General features: G+C 40.8%; 1 protein-coding gene across 12 annotated transcripts in view; it reads left to right on the top strand.

Annotated features, from left to right (window-relative positions):
* The window catches only part of ADAMTS6 (ADAM metallopeptidase with thrombospondin type 1 motif 6), a 329,021-nt gene that overhangs the window by 12,229 nt on the left and 295,002 nt on the right, over nucleotides 1-21,790 (top strand). For all 12 annotated transcript variants that reach the window (XR_009868073.1, XM_062212084.1, XM_062212085.1 and 9 more), the window contains exons 3-4: nucleotides 812-1,176; nucleotides 13,772-13,940. Coding sequence is in view for 11 of the 12 variants with exons in the window: in XM_062212084.1 (XP_062068068.1) it covers nucleotides 812-1,176; nucleotides 13,772-13,940 (534 nt within the window). In the remaining variant the exon portion in view is untranslated. The remainder of the gene's footprint in view (nucleotides 1-811; nucleotides 1,177-13,771; nucleotides 13,941-21,790) is intronic.

The following is a 21,790-nucleotide window of genomic DNA, read 5'->3' as shown; positions in this document are numbered from 1 at the left end:
ATAGAATGTGTCTTTTATGACTGGCTCCTTTTACTTAATATGATATTTTTATAATATTAGAAAATGTACTTTGCAATGACAGTTATAAAGGATCATTCACATCATAACATGTATCAATACTACTTTCCTTTTTATTGCAGGATAATAATATAGTGTAAGTGTATGCCACATTCTGTTTTATCAGTTATTATAAATTTGAGTTATTTCTCTTTTTCACTATTATGAATAGTACTGGTATGGACATTCATGTGCAGATTTTTGCATGGATGTGTTTTTATTTCTCTCATACACCTACCTATAGGAGGGATTACTGAATCAAATGATAATATCATGTTTAACATTTTGAGGAACTGTCAGACAGTTATCCAAAGTGGATACAATGTTTTACATTCCCACTGATGATTTAAAAAAATAGTTTCTATAAGACTATAGAAATTCTACATAAACTCTTTTGGATAACTTTCAAAAATAGATTTTATCTGAGCTAAATTCTTTTATATATTTATACTTTTCATTGTACTTGTGATAGAATTTAGCTCATAGATTCTATGTTTTTGAAATTAAATTTAATGAAGAAAAATAGTCTACAAATAAAATAGTATTTTGGGGAGTGAAATAATTAAAATTAATATTCATATTTTAAACTTTTGCTCTTTCATTTTTGTCTATTTTCAATTTTTTTGGTCTATATCTTGCGTAAAATGATACATAGTTTTAACTGAGAGTTGTTGTTTGTATTGCTGCTTTGTTCTGCTAAATTTTCTTTTCTCCCATGTGTTTTTTCTGTATTCTCTGCCTTGTGATTAAAAAGAGGAATTCCTGACTTATCTTGAACACTACCAGCTAACTATTCCAATAAGAGTTGATCAAAATGGAGCTTTTCTCAGCTTTACTGTGAAAAATGATAAACACTCAAGGAGAAGACGGAGTATGGACCCTATTGATCCACAGAAGGCAGTATCTAAGTTATTTTTTAAACTTTCAGCCTATGGGAAGCACTTTCACCTAAACTTGACTCTCAATACAGATTTTGTGTCCAAACATTTTACAGTAGAATATTGGGGAAAAGATGGACCCCAGTGGAAACATGATTTTTTAGACAACTGTCATTACACAGGATACTTGCAAGATCAACGTAGCACAACTAAAGTGGCTTTAAGCAACTGTGTTGGGTTGGTAAGTAGATCCTGTAATTTTAAATTTCTGATGAGAAAATAGGCTTACAATGTGTATGTCTGCTCAAAATGAGTATGTGTGTATGTGGTGGGGTGGGGAATATGGAGGGTATGGTTTAAGTAGGAACGTAATAGTCCAAAATTTTTCATTTCTGCTGCCTTTATTTTTAATTATCTTTTAAAATAATATTTTTATTTACTTTTCAAATAACAGTCTTTGAAACTATTAATAGTAAAGGAATCAATAAAATCTTAGGTTTCTTTTTAGGCTTAAGTTTTTCTGTTCAAATCAGATATTTTTTATGTATAAGCAATGCTCAGTCATTGGTGAAGACTTTGCAAGGTTATTTGTATGCATGCGTGTATTATGGCAGGAGACCGTCACAGTGATGCCTGTTATTAGGTTTCTTTCTATATCTTTCTATGATATATAGCATAGCTTAAAATTACTTATTGTTTATCTAGGTTACAAGTTCTTAAGGCATAGTCCTTAATACCAATAGGTATGAAACAATTTTTCCAAATATTTATATGAAGATTGCTAATAAATCTTATGTTACCCTGAAAATGGGTTCAAGAGTACAGGCATTTGAATACATTCTAGTCTAATGGTAAATACACAGTTTAAAGTTGCACATAGTAATAGTTGCAGATTGAAGTATATTTGTGTAATTCCTCTTCTGCTTCTATCCTGTTCAGGTTAATGTAGATATTCCACTACAGATTTACCCATGTAAAAGAGTGCATTTTGATGCCCAAGTAGTATTTTTAGAAACTGTTTTGGCCGGCGCCGCAGCTCAGTAGGCTAATCCTCCGCCTTGCAGCGCCGGCACACCAGGTTCTAGTCCCGGTCGGGGCACCGATCCTGTCCCGGTTGCCCCTCTTCCAGGCCAGCTCTCTGCTGTGGCCAGGGAGTGCAGTGGAGGATGGCCCAAGTGTTTGGGCTCTGCACCCCATGGGAGACCAGGAGAAGCACCTGGCTCCTGCCATCGGATCAGCGTGGTGCGCCGTCCGCAGCGCGCCTACCGCGGCGGCCATTGGAGGGTGAACCAACGGCAAAGGAAGACCTTTCTCTCTGTCTCTCTCTCTCTCTCACTGTCCACTCTGCCTGTCAAAAAAAAAAAAAAAAAAAAAGAAAAAAAAAGAAAAAAAAGAAACTGTTTTTATTCTTTACTACAATGCTGATATTCTTATTTTTATATCAATATTAAATAACTATATAATAAGATTGGAGTTTAAATAAGTTTTTATTCTGCAAGGACTATCAAGAACTACACCACTGGCCAGTGCCGCAGCTCACTTGGCTAATCCTCCACCTGCGGCGCTGGAACTCCAGGTTGTAGTCCCGGTTGGGGCACTGATTCTGTCCTGGTTGCTCCTCTTCCAGTCCAGCTCTCTGCTGTGGCCCGGGAAGACAGTGGAGGATGGCCCAAGTGCTTGGGCCCCTGCACCCACATGGGCGACCAGGAAGAAGCACCTGGCTCCTGGCTTCGGATTGGTGCAGCGCTGGCCATGGTGGCCATTTGGGAAGTGAACCAACGGAAGGAAGACCTTTCTCTCTGTCTCTATCTGTCTCTGTCTCTCTCTCTCTCTCACTGTCTAACTCTGCCTGTCCAAAAAAAAAAAAAAAAAGAACTACACCATGGACCTCTAATGGTGTTGGGCCTTTTCAAGAACCAACCTAACTACAGTTATTGTTCTTGCTGCTGTGCTGCTTCACTTAAAGTACTGTGGAATAAAAAAAGGGTATTACTGGGGTGCAATTATGACACAGTAGGCTTCTAGCTCTTTTTTTTTTTTTTTTTTTTTGACAGGCAGAGTGGACAGTGAGAGAGAGAGAGAGAGAGACAGAAAGAAAGGTCTTCCTTTGCCGTTGGTTCATCCCCCAAGTGGCTGCTGCGGCCGGCACACTGTGACCGGTGCACCATGCTGATCTGAAGCCAGGAACCAGGTGCTTCTCCTGGTCTCCCATGAGAGTGCAGGACCCAAGCACTTGGGCCATCCTCCACTGCACTCCCGGGCCACAGCAGAGAGCTGGCCTGGAAGAGGGGCAACCGGGACAGAATCCGGTGCCCCAACTGGGACTAGAACCCGGAGTGCCGGCACCACAGGCAGAGGATTAGCCTATTGAGCCGTGGCGCTCTAGCTCTTTTGACAATTTGTAGTAAGCTATGTGGAGAACTATAGCTGTGTGGTGTAACTGCACTATGCAGGGAATGTACAAGTACGACTTTCCTGTTTGCTGTGCACTTGCTGTGCTTCTTCCTCCTCAGTGTTCAGGTTACCTTGGGAGAGGCCGTGCTTAGCACAGAAGTAGATTGCTTCTTTGAGAAATTATGGTGTGGCTTGAGGAAAACAAGTGAGGATAAAGGGGTGTGTGGGGTATGCAGTATTTCTGCTGAGTGCTGCATTGTAACAAGCTCAGTGAGCAAAGTGGTTGTGTGGACTTTATTATATTTTGTGTCTTTGTATTAACTTTTGATATGTTTTTATATTCCAAGGTGTAGTACACTATGAATCTTTTGTGAAATTTTGTAGGTGCTTTTAAGTATAACTAATGATTTATAAAATGTTAATCCATTGTTTTGAAACTTAATCATTGTAATCCAAAAGATAAGGGTACAGTTTCTGTGCTTTGTGCCAGTTTTTGTTAACAAATAGCAAATGAATCATTTTAGAATTAAATAGTGATTCCCTGATGCTATAGCATTTGGAAAGGACATTAATAGAACTCCATCAGCATGTGTGAAATTAGATTAAAGATGTTGGAAAATTAAGTTGGACTTTTGTATTAATATATATAAAGGAAAAAATTTCCCAATGTTGTCAGAGAAATTGTGGTTGTTTGCTATTTTGAGCTTTGAATGTCCTTGTTTTTCTATTAAATATCAGTAACTCCAGTGAAGACATAAGGGACCAAAAAGGAAATACACAATGGGGGAATTTGGCCTGGCGGTTAGTATGCCCATGTTCCACATTGGAGTGACTGGGTTTGATTTCCAGTTCTAGCTCCTACGTCCAGCTTCCTGCTAACGAGGACCCTCAGAGGCACTGGTTTTGGTTCAAGTTGTGGGATTCCTGCCATCTACGTGGGAGAGCTGAACTGAGTTCCTGGCTTCAAGCTTTGGTCCCCCAGCAGTTGCAGGTGTTTGAGGAGTGAACCAGCAGATGGGAGCATGCACGCTCTCTGTCTCTTTCTCTATATCAAATAAATATGTTCACTAAAAAATGCACTTTTTTACAAAAGGAAATGCACAATGGAGAAATTTTCTTTGTAGGTATATTTAAAAGTTTGCTCAGATTATCCACTTTCTATAACTATTAAATAAAATGAATTATTATAGATCATAGGTTTTAGGTTTAATTCATATAAATAGACACATGAGTACATTTATTGCTAATTTCTTTCTCTGTAAGCAATGTTAGGACTTTTTATATAAAATAGATTAATCTTTTTGAAGTAAATTATTGAAAATAAATGTGGTCTAAAATTTACCATGTGTTAAAATGATACTTGCTGTTAATTATCTTGGAAGACTACTGTTCCTAGTCATTGACTAAATGCTTTATATTTGTCAAAGATTTATTTGAAAGGCAGAGTTACACAGAGAGAGAAGAAGAGGCAGAGAGAGAGAGAGAGAGAGAGAGAGAGAGAGAGGTCCTGCATTCACTGGTTCACTCCTCACTTGGCCACAACAGCCAGAGCTGTGCTGATCCAAAGCCAGGAGCCAGGAGCCAGGAGCTTCCTTTGGGTCTCCTACTCAGGTGCAGGAGCCCAAAGACTTGGGCCATCTTCTACTGCTTTCCCAGGACATAGCAGAGAGCTAGATCAGAAGTGGAGCCCTCTTAGGCCGGTGCCGTGGCTCAATAGGCTAATACCCCGCCTGCGGCACCAGCACCCAGGTTCTAGTCCCGGTCAGGGTGCCAGATTCTGTCCTGGTTGCCCCTCTTCCAGTCCAGCTCTCTGCTGTGGCCCGGGAAGGCAGTGGAGGATGGCCCAAGTCCTTGGGCCCCTGCACCTGCATGGGAGGCCAGGAAGAAGCACCTGGTTCCTGGCTTCGGATCAGCGCAGCTCCGGGCGTAGTGGCCATTTGGGGGGTGCACCAACGGAAGGAAGACCTTTCTCTTGTCTCTCTCTCTCACTATCTATATCTCTACCTGTTAAATAAATTAAAAAAAAAGTTCCCAATACACAGATTATTAGTATTTCTTAAGCATATTTCCTTACCCATAGTTTCACTGTTACAAGCCTTGTAACAAAGGAAAAAGTTCCTAGTATTACTGACTACCAGTTATTCTCAGTAATGTCACAATGTAATTTTCTGGACACAGTTTTCTGATCCAGATTTTTTTTTTTTTTTTAGTTTCTAATTACTTTTATTTTTTCATATTGAGAAAAGCATAATTTCTTTATCAGGTGATCAATAGTATCCAGTTCCGTAGCCCCTTGTACCTACTGCTAGTTCTAAGGACTGAACCTTTGTATATTTCAAGAGGTCAGGGAGGCCAGGGAAATATGCAAGAAAGAGCAAAGAACAGAATAGTTTAAAAAAAAAAAAAGAGAGAGATTGAAGGAAAACCAGGCAAGTATCCTGGAAGCCAAGAGAAGGAAGTATTTCAAGAGGAAAGTGTTGCTGATTAGTCAAAATAATAGTTGAGTTGGACTGAAAACTAGCTATTCAGTTTTTCAGTGAGGAGGTTATTAGTAACTTTGACGAAAGCAGTTTTGATAAAATCTTGTTGCAGTTTAGTAGAAAAACAAAAACCTCATTGTAGTAGGGTTAAGAGAGAATTAGACAAAAGATTACACAATTGGTTATTTCGAGGACATTTGGAAAAGGAAGAAAAATTCAGTAGCTGAGTAGTGGAGTAAGAGGATATTTTGGGTGTTTTGCTTTTTTGTTTCTTTGAGATGGGACTGATTATGTAGAAAGAGGGGAGACTGCTGGAGTTAAGTCCTTATTAGGTAAGAAGGGATGGAATCCTTTGCACAAATAGAATTACTTTTGGGGCCAGAACATTGGTGTAGTGGGTAAAGCTGCCACCTTCAGTGCTGACATCCCACATAGGTGTCGGTTTGAAGCCTGGCTGCTCTGTTTCCAGCTCTCTGCTATGGCCTGGGAAAGCAGTAGAAGATGGCCCAAGTGCTTGGGCCCCTGCACCCATGAGGAAGACCCAGAAGAGGCTCTAGGCTCCTAGTGCTGGATCAGCTAGCTCAACTCTGGCTTTTGTGTCTGTTTGGAGAGTGAACCAGCATATGGAAGACCAATCTCTCTCTGCCTCTGCTTCTGCCTTTGTAACCACCTTTCAAATAAATAAATCTTTAAAATAATAGGATTATTGTTATTAGCTAGGAGACTAGAAAGTTCATCCATAATATTAGGAAAAAATAGATTGGATATGAAACACAAGTTGGTGGTACTTGTGATTTAGGTTTTTGTAGGAGGTTTTCCATTGTTGTTGGAAGGATGAACTTTTAGTGGATTAAGAAGAGGGTGGCCGGCGCCGCACCTCAATAGGCTAATCCTCTGCCTTGCGGCGCCGGCACACCGGGTTCTAGTCCCAGTCGGGGCGCCGGATTCTGTCCCGGTTGCCCCTCTTCCAGGCCAGCTCTCTGCTGTGGCCCTGGAATGCAGTGGAGGATGGCCCAAGTCCTTGGGCCCTGCACCCCATGGGAGACCAGGAGAAGCACCTGGCTCCTGCCATCGGATCAGCGCGGTGCGCCAGCCACAGCGCGCTTACCGCGGCGGCCATTGGAGGGTGAACCAACGGCAAAGGAAGACCTTTCTCTCTGTCTCTCTGTCTCTCTCTCTCACTGTCCACTCTGCCTGTCAAAAAAAAAAAAAAAAAAAAAAAAAAAAGAAGAGGGCAGAAAGCACAAAATACCCCACCAGGGGAGTAGAATAAGGAATGAACTAGAGAAGGATAGTATAATTATGAGGAAGAATTAAGGGCAGATGGGGCCAGCGCATGGTGCAGTGGGTTAACGCCCCGACCTGCAGCACTGGTATCCCTGTATGGGCACCTGTTTGAGTCCCAGCTGCTCTACTTCCAATCCAGCTCCCTGCTATTGAGCCTGGGAAAGCAGCAGAAGATGGCCCAAGTCCTTGGGCCCCTGCACCCACGTATGAGAACTGGAAGAAGCTCCTGGCTCCTGGCTTCAAATTGGCTCAGTTCCGGCCATTGTGGCCATTTGGAGGAGTGAACCAGTGTATGGAAGACTCTCTCTCTCTCCCCTCCTCCTCCTCCTCTCTCTGTCTCTACCTCTCTCTGAAACTCTGTCAAATAAATAAAAATAAATCTTTTTTTTTTTTTTTTGACAGGCAGAGTGGACAGTGAGAGAGAGACAGAGAGAAAGGTCTTCTTTTGCCGTTGGTTCACCCTCCAAATGGCCACCGCGGCCGGTGCGCCGTGGCCTGCGCACCGCGCTGATCCGAAGCCAAGAGCCAGGTGCTTCTCCTGGTCTCCCATGGGGTGCAGGGCCCAAGCACTTGGGCCATCCTCCACTGCACTCCTGGGCCACAGCAGAGAGCTGGCCTTGGAAGAGGGGCAACCGGGACAGAATCCGGCGCCCCGACCGGGACTAGAACCTGGTGTGCCAGCGCCGCAAGGCAGAGGATTAGCCTATTGAGCCACGGCGCCGGCTAAAAATAAATCTTTTTTTTTTTTGGACAGGCAGAGTGGACAGTGAGAGAGAGAGAGACAGAGAGAAAGGTCTTCCTTTTTTCCGTTGGTTCACCCCTCAATGGCTGCTGCAGCTGGCGCATCACGCTGATCCAAAGCCAGGAGCCAGGTGCTTCTCCTGGTCTCCCATGCGGGTGCAGGGCCCAAGGACCTGGGCCATCCTCCACTGCACTCCCGGGCCACAGCAGAGAGCTGGCCTGGAAGAGGGGCAACCAGGACAGAATCCGGCGCCCCGACCGGGACTAGAACTCGGTATGCCGGCGCCACAGGCGGAGGATTAGCCTATTGAGCTATGGTGGCGCCAGCTAAAAATAAATCTTAAAAAAATAAATAAAAATAAAGAGAATTAAGGGCAGACTTGAAATTAGTAGCGATCAATTTTAAACAAAATTTTTCATTGATTGATTTTATTTATTTCAGTTAGAGAGCAAGCAAGTGAGCTCGAGGGAGTGCTCCTATTGGCCAGTTTTCATTTTCCAAAATCTGGAAACTCAATCTAAGACTCCCACATGGGTGGCAGGGACCCAATCACTTAAGCCATTACCTCTTGCCTCCCGGGGTGTGCATTAGCAGGAAGCTAATCAAGAGTGGAGTAGGGACTTGAATGTATGTACTCTGATATGTGATGTAGGTGTCCCAACTGGTATCTTAACCAACATTTCAGACACTAGGCCACATTCTCAGCCTGTGATGATGAATTTAAAATGAAACTGGTCAGCATATTGGTGTGTATTTTCCAGGCTAAATGTAGCTGCAAAGATGCAAGCGCAGCAAAGTTGAATTTATCAAGATTGTAGTTTAGCCAAATGAATTCAATGAAGTGAGAAAGAGGCAAAGGAATTAAAGCTGGGTTGTGAGAGAAGTGAGAACATGAGGTGGGTACAGTGAACAGGTGTGGGTTCTAGTGGGTGTATAAGGGCTGTTTTTTGAAGTTGAAATTTAGACATATATACTGAAAAGATAAGCGAATGGGATACTTGAAAGCAAGATTGTAGAAGGTTGCAAATATTGATAATGCTATAGTCTAGAGTTTGTGGGCATGAGTGACTAAGATAAGAAGGACAAGGTATTTGAAGGAGAGGAAGTCAAAGCATTGGGAAGGAAGGGATTACAGAGACCATTTGTTGCTGGTAGTTCTTAATCTGGGTGCTTGCATGGAATTTAGGAAGTCTGTGAACTGGAATGGGGAAAATTACAACTTTACTAATTCTTAACTGAAATTTAACATTTCCTTCAATTATAAGTACATGTAATACACCAATATTTAATAATTGCAGTACCCATGGCTTTGCATCAATACAAACCAGTTCGTTTAAATCAAGTTAGAATTTTTGCATGTTTTTCAAGATTCTATTTTTATTCAATACTGTTGTGAATTTATTGTAGTTATTAGAGCCACTTAAGATATTCTGATTTACAGTGTTGAAGTCACATGTATAATATTTTAAGAATATTTTGATAAATATGCTTCACTACCATGAAATTACAAAATTTTATTTATAGTACTCAAACAGTATGTTTCACTTTGTGTTTTTATGTGGGTGCAAACTGTTGAAATCTTAAATTTATTTATAATGAAATACATATTATTTCCACCTTTAAAATATTATTCTGAGAAGGAGTTCTTAGGTTTCTCCTCTAGACTTCTAAAAGGATTTAGGGCACATATACACCCATTTTATTAATTTTTTTATTTGAAAGGCAAAGTTACTGAGAGAGTGGGGGAGAGAGAAAGAGCAAGCAAGAAATCCTCCATCTTCTGGTTCACTCCCCAAATGGTGGCAATGGCCACGGTTGGGCCAAGCCAAAGCCAGGAGCCAGGAGCCTCCTCTGGATCTTTCACTTGGTGCAGGGGCCCAACCACTTGGGCCCCTTTCTCACACACATTAGTAGGGAGCTGGATTGGAAATGGAGCAGCCAGGACTGGAATAGGCACCCATATGGGACTCCAGTGTCCATCGATTACTTCAGGAATGATATTGCAGAGAGTGAGTGATAGAGAAGCTAAAATCTTTAAGGAATGAGGGGAGTGATGCTGGTGCTGCAGGCAGTGGCTTAACCTGCTATGCCACATCACTGCACACTCCCCACCCCCTTTTAAAAAAATTTATTTATTTGAAAGGCAGAGAGAGAGGGAGACATACACACGCACATACACACAGAGAGAGAGAGAGACAGACGAGAGAGAGAGATAGAGAGAGAATCTTCCATTTTCTGGTTTGCTTTCAAATGGTTGCAATGTCCAGAGCTTGGCCAGTCCCAGCCCAGGAGCCAGGAGCTTCATCCAGATCTCCTATGTGGGTACAGTGGCCGAAGTAATTGAGTCATCTTCTGCTACTTTTCCCAGGTCATTAGCAGGGAGCTGAGTCGGAAGTGGAGCACCTGGGAAATGAACTGGCACCATATGGGATGCCAGCATTGCAGGTGGCAGCTTAAACTGCTTTGCCACAATGCTGGCCCCAGGAACTTATTATTCTTAAACTAAGACAACGGATAGTGAAAATAATATGAGGTGACTAAGGGTTGCTTTTTTCAATATTTTCTTTGTTTTTGCCTTTCTTAGCTCATAGGTGACTACCAACTTCATCTGTAACTTAGAGGAGCTCAGATTATGTCTTATCTTTCTTTCCAACCATATCTTGAATTTCCCTTAGCAGCATCATAGAGGTTTAGAAGGCAAAGAGACTTTGGAGATTATCTAGACCAGAAGTTTTCAATTTTTTTTTTCTTTTAAAATGATAAAATGTTATATGGAAGCTTAATATGTAGATTAACAAACCTCAGTCGATTTCTATCCAGGAATCCAAGCCATGTAGGTTTCCCTTTGTTGTCTAGTACAATATCCTGAGGGCTCGTCCATTGAACCCCTAAGATTATCCAGAGTGCTGTTTCCAAACCTCTAATTAAGACTGACCCTTTTATTTTTCCAGCTGAGGAAATATGTCAAGAGAGTTTGTGTTTTTTTTTTTTTTTTTTTGACAGGCAGAGTGGACAGTGAGAGAGAGAGAGACAGAGAGAAAGGTCTTCCTTTGCCGTTGGTTCACCCTCCGATGGCCGCCGTGGTTGGCGCGCTGCGGCCAGCGCACCACGCTGATCCGATGGCAGGAGCCAGGTGCTTCTCCTGGTCTCCCATGGAGTGCAGGGCCCAAGCACCTGGGCCATCCTCCACTGCACTCCCTGGCCACAGCAGAGAGCTGGCCTGGAAGAGGGGCAACCGGGACAGAATCTGGCGCCCCGACCGGGACTAGAACCTGGTGTGCCGGCGCCGCAAGGCGGAGGATTAGCCTAGTGAGCCACGGCGCCGGCCGAGAGTTTGTGTTTTATCCACAGGGTAAATTAGTTGGATTAAACGTGGTCTTCACACATACTATACTTAGGAAAGCACTATTAGATAAGGGTAGAATTTCTTAATTTTGATGCAGATAACACCATCTTATTTATTTTTATGAAAAAACTGATTTGTACCTGTTATATCTGAGACACTTTCTATAGTTGTAACTGATTCAAAGAAATTTAAGATATAATCTCTTTGCTTTAAGAAAACAAGTAGTTTAGTTGGGGAAATAGTTTCTTGCAGATGAGATGTACCAAAACAGTGTGGAATTAATTGAAAATAAAATATATTAATAAGCTCTACTGGAGCTTCAAGGAGGGTGAAGGTACTCTGTATGGGCTAGAGAGATAGTATGACTATTATGAACAGGAATTGAATAAGTAAATAGGAGTAAGGGATATAATACTATGGATAACAGCAGAGCTTTGGTTTCATTCCAACTCCTTTACTAGCCTCTATAATATTGAGCATGTCCTTTACCTCTGAACCTGTTACTTCATCTGAAAACTGAGGAGGTATGTAATGCATGTTAATTAAGGACATATTATTTGGTTTAATATAAGCCTTAATACGTCAGTGTTTATCACAGTAGAAGCTTATTCTCTCATGTTAGTGTCTACATCAGACATCTTTCTTTTTTTAAGATTTATTTATTTAAGAGGTAGAGTTATAGACAGAGAGAGGGAGAGACGGAGGGAAGTATTCCATCTGCTGGTTCACTCTTCAAATGGTTGCACCGGCCAGAGCTGGGCTGATCCGAAGCCGGGCACCAGGAGCTTCTTCCAGGTCTCCCATACTTGGGCCATCTTCTGCTGCTTTCCCAGGCCATAGCAGAGAGCAGGATTGGAAGAATAGTAGCTGGGACTTGAACTGGCATCCAAATGGGATGCAGGCACTGCAGGCTGTGGCTGCTCTACCTGCTATGCCACAGCGCCAGCCCCAATTTTTTTTTTTTAAAGACATTCTTTTTTTTAATAGAAAATTTTTATTTAATAAATATAAATTTCCAAAGTACAGCTTTTGGATTATAGTGGTTCTTCCCCTCATAACCACCCTCCCACCCCCAAACCATCCCATCTCCTACTCCCTTTCCCACCCCATTCTTCACTAAGATTCATTTTTAATTATCTTTATATACAGAAGATCAATTCTATACTGAATAAAGATTTCAACAGTTTGCAGCCACACAGACACACAAAATATAAAGTGCTGTTTGAAGACTAGTTTTACCGTTAATTCTCATAGTACAACACATTAAGGACAGAGGCCCTGCATGGGGAGCAAGTGCACAGTGACTCCTGTTGTTGGTTCAACAATTGACACTTACTTATAATGTCAGTAATCTCCCAAAGCTCTTGTCATGAGTTGCCAAGGTTATGGAAGCCTCTTGAGTTCACAATACAGACATCTTTTCTGTATTGTGTCACACAAGGACCCAGGTTCCTACTTTTTATGGCTTCCACCCCTCCTAGATCTATGGAGTCCTTTTCATTCAGTTGACAGTAGGAAAACAGAGTATGGAGATTAAGGGGAGGTGTTCATGTGCTGGGCCTGAAAGTTGTATAAATATTCTGCCTATTTTTGTTTTAAGGATTTATTCATTTATTTGAAAGGCAGAGTAACAGAGAGGAGTGAGACAGAGAGAGGAAAAGAACTTCCATCTGCTGGTTTACTTCCCAAATGGCCATGTTAGCCAAGATCCAGGAATTCCATCCTGCCTTCCACATGGATGGGAGGGGCCTCTGAACTTGATCCATATTCCGATGCTTTCCCAGGCACATTAGCATAAATTGGATCCAAAGTGTAGTAGTGGGGATTCTGAGCCAGCATTCTGATGTGGAATGCCAACATTGCAAGTTGTGGCTTAACTTATCACACCACAATGCTGGTCTTTCTCCTGCTTATTTTTATTGATCATAACCTAAAAATAAAGCTAAGCACAGAGGATATAATTCATAATTTAGAGAGGAAATCAATTTTACCTCACAGAGTTGTTAGGAAGATTGGAGGAAATAATGTATGAGACAGGCTTAGTACACAACATGGCCTGTGGAAGTATTTAAACATCCTTTCTAGACAATAGGGACTTTTAAAAAATATTTATTTATTTATTTGAAAGGCAGAGTTACAGAGAGAGTGAGTGAGAGAGAGATCTTCCATCTGCTGGTTTACTACCCAAATCGCTACAATGGCCCAGGCTGAGCCAGGCCCAGTCAGGAGCTTTTTCTGGGTCTCCCACGTGGGTGCAGGGACCCAAGCATTTAGGCCATCTTTTACTGCTTTCCTAGGCATATTAACAGGTAGCTGGATCAGAAGTGGAGCATCTAGGACACAAACTGCCACCCATATGGGATGCTGGCATTGCAGGCATTAGCTTAACATGCTATGCCGTAACACCCTCCTCAATAGGGAAATTTGTATAATGCCTTTCTGAGTATAGGTAATAGACCAAATTTTATATTAACATGTTTAACCTCCTTTTTAGAAAGGTATAATTTACTTTTGACTCTTGGTAATAGTGATAGCTCAAATTTAAAATGATTCTTCTTGGTGAATTCTTTCTTTGTTTTTCTTTTAGCATGGTGTTATTGCTACAGAAGATGAAGAATATTTTATTGAACCTTTAAAGAATACCACAGAGGATTCCAAGAATTTTAGTTATGAAAATGGCCACCCTCATGTTATCTACAAAAAATCTACCCTTCAACAGCGGCATCTGTATGATCACTCTCATTGTGGGGTTTCAGGTAAGTGAATGTGCAGCTTTTACAAAGCATATTGTATCACTGCTTTCTGTTTGTTCTGACAAGTATAGTAAGATTGATAATAAACATAAGTGGAGGGCTAGCATTGTGGTGCAGTGGTTGTTGCTTACAATGTGGGCATCCCACAGCAGAGGGCTGGTTCAAATCCTTGCTACTTTGCTTCCCATCCAGCTTTTTGCTATTGCACCTGGGAAGGAACAAAGGTTAGCTCAAGTAGTTGGGCCCCTGCCACCCATGTGGGAGACCAGGATAGAGTTCCTGGTTCCTGACTTTAGCCTGGCCCAGACGTGGCTGTTGTTGCCATTTAAGGAGTGAATTAGTGGATGGAAGATTATATAAATAAATAAATGTTAAGAATTTCCCTTTCAGTAGTTTTAAGTCAATTTGGAAGCTTCTGGAGAAGTCCTTATAAATATAAAACTATGTATTTCTTTTTTTTTTTTTTTAAGATTTATTTGAAAAGCAAATTTAAAGAGAGGCAGAGGGAGAGAAAGAGAGAGAGAGAGAGAGTTCATCCATCTGCTGGCCTATTCCCCAGATGTCCACAGCAGTAGGAGCTGGGCTTTCCAGTGTAGGGGCCCAGGGACCTAGTGCCACCCTCTGCTGCTTTCCCAGGCCACAGCAGAGAGCTTGATCTGAAGTAGAGCAGCTGAGATGAACCAGAGCCCACATGGGATGCCAGCAACGCAGGCGGCAGCCTCACCGGCTACTCCACAACACCGGCCCCAATATAAAACTATTTAGAATTTGACATGTTTTTCTTTGAAAAGAAAAAAAAAGAACTTGCCTTATTTTATCCAGGTAATGGATAAGCTGGTATTCCATAGTACTGTTCTGTTAGCCTAATACTTGTATCAGGCTAGTTTCATGCTAATTGCAGGAATCTAGATACTTGAATAAGGTAGTATTCAAAGACAGTAATAGCGTTGAACTAGATAACTATTATAATACAAAGTAGATACAACAAACCTAGACTTCAGTGATCAAGAGAAACTTCATGAAAGAAGTGACATCTATGCTGAGGCTTGAGGGAAAAAAGAAGTTTGGTGTGCAAAAGTGCTGAGAACAATGACTGGAGCATTCTAGATAGAGGAAATAGCATTTACAAAGGTCCTGAGCCACATTCCAGAAATAGAGAGTTTATGTAATGAGATATTAGAATGTGGATTGGAGAGATAGAGGTCAGGTACATAGTTGCCAGGGAGAGAGGTTGTGAGAGATGAAACTGGGGAGGTAAAAAAGGGCCAAATCATGAAGGGGTTGTAAAGTGTATTAAAGTTTATTTATCCTGAGTGCACTGGACACCCATTAAGAGATTTTAAGCAGAAGGAGTGACATACTCAGATTTGTGTTTTAGAAAGACCACTGTGGCAATAGTGTGATGATTAAATTAGATGAGAGCAAGACTAGAGCTAGGCAGTTAGGCAGATGAGAAGTCTAAAAATGGGAAAACTTAGAAAAATCTTGTATGTACATAGTATAGTAGAAAGAAGATAGGCCTTGGTGTAGCTTTGGTCAGATTACCCAACCTCTCTTGAATGCTCATCTGAGTACACATTAGTTATTCAGTCAAATTGTAGATGTCGTTATTATTAGGATGACTGTTTCCAGTATTTAAAGAGCTACAACATTTCAAGATAAAGTTTTCAGAAATTTTCCTGTGGCAAAATGTTTCAAATGAAGATTTCAGCTTAATGCAAGGAGTTCACTAACAAGTAGATTTAGTAAAAAATGAGATGGGTTGCCTTATGATTTAATGAATGGCTCATTCTTTAGTTTTTTTTCCTGTATCCTTCATGGGTCCTTTTTTTTCTGTCCCAAGTGTTAAGGGCTTTTGGAGTTCCTTGTTCCACTGAATGTTCTCATTCTGCACGATTTCTTTTTGCGAAAGGCTTTAAAAATCTCTTTATTAATTATGGAAGCTCTACGATGATCAAGGATAGTTGATACTAGATAAAGGCCACTTTAAGTGAATCCACTTAAAGCATGATATAGAATTCCTTAGTAAATATTTTTTAATGTTTGATTGGTTATTAATATTGTATGATAAAATTAAATATGTAATAAACTTATCTTACTTTTAACAAAGTTTAGGCTCAAAGTACAACTATATATAAATTCTTTAAAACTAGGATTTAAATACTTATTTTTTATGATATAATTTTCCTGGTATTTTTCCTTTACTTTATGCTGGTGAAATTCACTCTTTGTAGAAAATATTTAAAGATTTTATCATATTATGAAAGGTATCTATTAATCCTTTGGTATTCAAATTATTCTATTTTAAAGGGCCTAATCAGATTATTTTAACTGAGGCAAATTTGTGCATAATTTTTAATGTTTTAGGCATGATTCAAACACATCTCCAAACCCCTTTTTATTTCAGTCATAAAATTCTATCCTTTTTTGGAGAAGATTTTCTTCTACTATTTGTATTATTAAAATGATTTCCTGAACAGTCTTCCCTCCCTCCCTCCCTTTCCTTTCTTTTTTAAAGATTTATTTATTTATTTATTTATTTGAGAGGCAGAGTTACAGATTGAGAGAGGGAGAGATAGAAAGAGAAAGGTCTTCCATCTGCTGGTTCACTCTCCAAATGGCGCCCATATGGGATGCTGACACTGAAGGCAGAGGCTTACTTACTGCACTACAGCACCTACCCCTAGTCTTCCCTTTCAATACATTTCATCCACTAGCCATTTCTGCTACTCATAAACCAATCCATTTAGTTTAGGTCCTTATCACTGGCCTAGAACACTGTATTTCCTGCTTTTTCTCTCTCCAGGTTGTCTTTTTGTTTTTAGTCAAATCTGTCCCCTAAATCTGTTTACCTGTATTATATACCTTCATACACCCCTCACTGGTTTCCCATTAGTAGGGATATAGTAATAGTTCTCCAGTTCTGAGAAAATGTTACTGGATGTTGTTGGCACAGTATTTTATGTTTAGTAAGTTTGGGAAATGTCTGGCTAAGAACTTAACTGTGATAAGGTTTCAATTGTATAGAATAAGTGAGATATGAATTTGTTGACACATATTGCCAGTTTGTATCAAAATGTACAACGTAAAAGCCCTTTTGAGTGTGGGTGTTTAGTCTAGTGGTTCCCACATTGGAATGCCTAAATTTGGTTCCTGGCTCCACTCCTGACTGCAGCTTCCCTCAACAATGCAGCCCTTGAGAAGCAATGGTCATGGCTCAAACAAGTGGATTCTTGCCACTCACATGGGAGATATGGTTTGTGCTCCTGTCTCCTGGCTTTGGCTCTGGTAGAGCCATTGTTGTAGGCATTTGGAGAATGAATCAGAAGATGAGACATCTCTGTCTGCCTCTCAAATAAATAAAAAATTTATTTAAAAATATTTATTTGAAAGGCAGAGTTTCAGAGAGGGAGAGACAGAGAGAGAGAGAGAGAGAGACAGAGACTCTTCCCCCTGCTAGTTCACTGCCCAAATGGCTGCTACTGCTACAGCTGGACCAGTCCAAAGCCAGGAGCCTAGAACTCCATTGGATCTCCTACATGGGTACACAAGGACTTGGGCCAGCTTCCATTGCTTTTCCAGGTGTATTAGCAGGGAGCTGGATAGGAAGTATAATAACTGGGACTTGAACCTTTGCTCACATGGGATGCAGGTGTCAAAGGCAGCGGTTTAAACCACTATACCACAATGCTGGACCCATGAAAAATAATTTTAAAACACCCTTTTAACACTGGGTGTATTTGCCTCATATTCAGACATAAAATTTCCCATTCTAGGTTTAAACTAAGTATTTTTTAAAAAGTTATGAAAGTAGTATCTGTTCTTATATAAAACTTAGGAACTATAAGAATAAAAGAAAATGAAAATCACTGTTATTCTAGCACCCAGAGATAATTTAGTATTCTTCTGACCCAGTGACATAGATATTATCTTTATACCTTTATATTTGCATTAGTTACTTATAGGTTCATTTATCACCTGTATTTAAAACTGTTCTAGGTGCTGGAGATGCAAAAATAAATAAAGCAGAAAAGGTTCTTCTATCATGAAGCTTATATTCTAGTGAGGAAAGTTAAAGAGTTAACTAAATAAGCAAACAAAGAAATAAATACATAGCTGTCAAGAAGTAGTAAGTGCCAAGAACAAAAATAGAATAGGTCAATGATATAGTCATGAATGTCTGTATATGTTGTTTCATGTAGCAATCTGATTCATATATTGGTTTAGGAAAAAGTTATTATATTGTCTGTTTATAGAGTATTTTTTTTGAAGATTTATTTATTTATTTGAAAGGCAGAGTTACAGAGGCAGAGGCAGAGACACAGAGAGAGAAATCTACCATCTGCTGGTTCATTCCCCAAATAGCCACAATGGCCAGAGTTGGGCCAATCTGAAGCCAGGGGCCAGGAGCTTCTTCTGGGTCTACCATGCAGGTGCAGGGGCCCATGGACTTGGGCCATCTTCTGCTGCTTCGCAGGCCATAGCAGAGAGCTGGATTGGAAGTGGAGCAGCCAAGTGGAGAGTTTACCTGATATGCCACAGCACTGGCCCCACTGTTTTGTTTTTTTAACATTCTATAATCTGTCCAAAATTAAATGGAACAAAGCATTTGCCGCAAGTGTCATTTAAAGAACTAATGTTTATTTTGAAACAAAATTAGTCATTCTTATAGGAGGATGTGTCTACAAGTTTGAGGAAAAATATAAGTAAAAGATGTGTTTAGGGGCAGGTGTTGTGACCTAGTGGTTAAAGCTGCTCGCTGGGCCTTGGCATCCCATATGGGTGCCGGTTCACACCTGGCTACTCCACTTAACTATCCAGCTCCATACTAATGGCCTGGGAATGCAGCAGAAAACGGCCCAACTGTTTGGGCCCCTGCCAGCCACGTGGGAGACTTGGATAAATTTTCTGGTTTCTGGTTCTGGCCTGGCTGAGCCTGGCTGTTATGGTCACTTTGGGGAGTGAACCAGTGGGTTGAAGACCACTCTGTCTCTCCCTCTCTCTGTAACTCTTTCTTTCTTTTTATTTATTTATTTGACAGGCAGAGTGGATAGTGAGAGAGACAGAGAGAAAGGTCTTCCTTTTACCATTGGTTCACCCTCCAATGGCCGCTGGGGCCGGCGCATCGCACGCTGATCCAAAGCCAGGAGCCAGGTGCTTCTCCTGGTCTCCCATGCGGGTGCAGGGCCCAAGCACTTGGGCCATCCTCCACTGCCTTCCCGGGCCATAGCAGAGAGCTGGCCTGGAAGAGGGGCAACCGGGATAGAATCTGGTGCCCCAACTGGGACTAGAACCTGGTGTGCCGTCGCCGCAAGGCGGAGGATTAGGCTGTTGAGCCACGGCGCTGGCCTAACTCTGACTTTCAATTGAATATATAAAATTTTTAAAGAAAGGTAGTTTATTTTGTTGCAGAAATTTTGAAATCTAAGTATAGTTTTTTCATATGCATTTTCCATGAACTTTTTTGAAGATCCTACTTCATTTTAGATGAGCAGATGTTTTAGTTACAGATCATTAAGCTTAACATTAACCAGTCAGTTGACAATTATAGAATGTGGATTTAGTTTTATAATGAGTCAGTCATGTTAGCTTAATTTCATCTTTCAATGAAACAAGATGGTATCTCTCTTGATTTTATTTATTCAGTATATATTATATATGTATATATACACACACATATATATACATTACATTATATATACATTTTACATGTATATATAATTCTTTTGATGGACATTGATGAATAAAAAGACCTAGTGTTTTTAAAATATGTTATAGGTACATATATTTTTATTTTGAAATAATGTTTATTTGAAATGCTTGAGAGGGCGAGAATGAAAGAGTTAGAGAGAGAGAGAGAGAGAGAGAGAGAGAGCAAGAAATTTTTTTATTCACTGGTTCACTCCCCAAATAGCCTCAATAGCCAGGGTTGGGCCATGGTGAGGCAGAGCTCAGAATTCCATCTGGGTCTCCCATGAGGGTAGCAGGGACCCAATTACTTGAGCCATCATCAACTGCCTCCCAGGTATGTATTATCTGTAAGCTGGATTGAAATTGTAGCTAAAACTCAAATCCAGGCACTCTGATATAGGATGAGGGACTTCTTAGCAACAACTTAACCAGTTGAGCCACAATGCCTGTTACAAGATATATTTATATTCAAAGCATCTGTAGTCTGATGGAGTGATACCCAAACAAACTAAACATTTTTAAAGCTAGCAGGTTAAGAATTATGGCAATGGGATGTTGATGATTATAGCAATTACCTTAAACTGAATACTTATAAAATGATGAAAGCAGTTGCTTAATACTTAGTGCTCAATCATGTCTAATTCTTTTTACCATACTTTAAGTAAAAATAAGGAGAAATTGAATGAATCAACAAAGTGAAAGTGTTGAAAAGAATGGAAATTAAATCCTCTATTTAGACATTGAAAGTATCCAGCCAAAGAAAGGAGGGACGATTAGGCATAACTTTTTTTTTTTTTAAACACTTGGGCCATCTTCTGTTGCTTTCCCAGGCATTTTTTAAATTTTATTTTATTTGAAAGACAGAGTTACAGAGAGAGGTAGAGACAGAGAGAGAGGTCTTCCATCCGCTGGTTCACTCCCCAGATGGCCGCAATGACCAGAGCTATGCCGATCCAAAGCCAGGAGCTTCTTCTGGGTCTCCCATGTGGGTGCAGGGGCCCAAGGACTTGGGCCATCCTCCACTGCTATCCCAGGCCATAGAGCTGGATTGGAAGAGGGGCAGCTGGGACTAGAACCCATATGGGATCCTGGCGCTTCAGGCCAGGGCTTTAACTCGCTGCGCCTCAGCGCCGGCCCCAGGCATAACTTAAATGCATGAAAGATTTTATGATCACAGAGTATTGAGCAGGAGAAATTGGTGTTATATTGATCCAGAAAAGATTTTGGTCATTTCATAACAACATTACCACCAACTCAGTGCTTTAAGTGACCTACTTCTATCATGTCACAGTTTGTGGGTTAGTTTGCAAAGGTATATCATTTTCTTAGCCTCAGCCTGGAGCTGGGATGGGGACAGATTCTCATTTGTTGTTGGCAGCATTCAGTTCTTTGTGGATATAGGTAGCTTAGTTTTTGGCTGGGTGTCTGTCAGAGGCCATCTGTGTTCCTTGTCATATAGGTTTCTCCAGTAGGGAGAAGCATGTTTTCTCTAAGCCACCAAGGAAGATGATAGTAAGGCAAATGCTACAATTACATAATAGAATTACATATTTATATACATGTAATCACATTTGTCCCATCATCTTTGAGAAATTCTATTGGTTGGAAGCAGGTCACAGTTCCTATTCATCCTCAAAGGGAGGAGATCACAAAAGAATGTGAATATCAGGAGGCAGAAGTCATGGGGTTCACCTTAAGAGACTGCCATATTTAGACATGGGAAAACACTGACTATTGTTATGTTGAACTAGGAAGTGAAATGTCTCTGCCTCTATTGACTTTTAGGAATTAGACACTCAATTTATATGAATTTCAAAAGTATTTCTTTGGGGGGCCAGCACTGTTGTGCAGCATGTTAAGCGGCAGCTTTTGATGCCAATGTCTCATATCCTAGGACTGATTCAAGACCTGTGTATGCTGCTTCCACTCAAACTTCCTGCTAATGTGCCTGGGAAGGCACTGAAAGATGGCCCAAATACTTGTGGCCACTGCCACTCATGTGGGAGACCAGAATGGACTTCCTGGGTCCTGACTTTGGCTTGGCCAAGACCTGGCTGTTCTGGTTATTCAGGGAGTGAACAAGCAGATGGAAGCTTTCTGTCCCTCTCTAACTCTTCTTCTCTGTCACTCTGCCTTTCAAATAAATAAATAAATCTTTAGAG

This window comes from Lepus europaeus, chromosome 15 (assembly GCF_033115175.1).
Source record: "Lepus europaeus isolate LE1 chromosome 15, mLepTim1.pri, whole genome shotgun sequence".
Lineage (NCBI taxonomy): Eukaryota > Metazoa > Chordata > Mammalia > Lagomorpha > Leporidae > Lepus > Lepus europaeus.
This window is presented reverse-complemented; position numbering and strand designations above follow the sequence as displayed.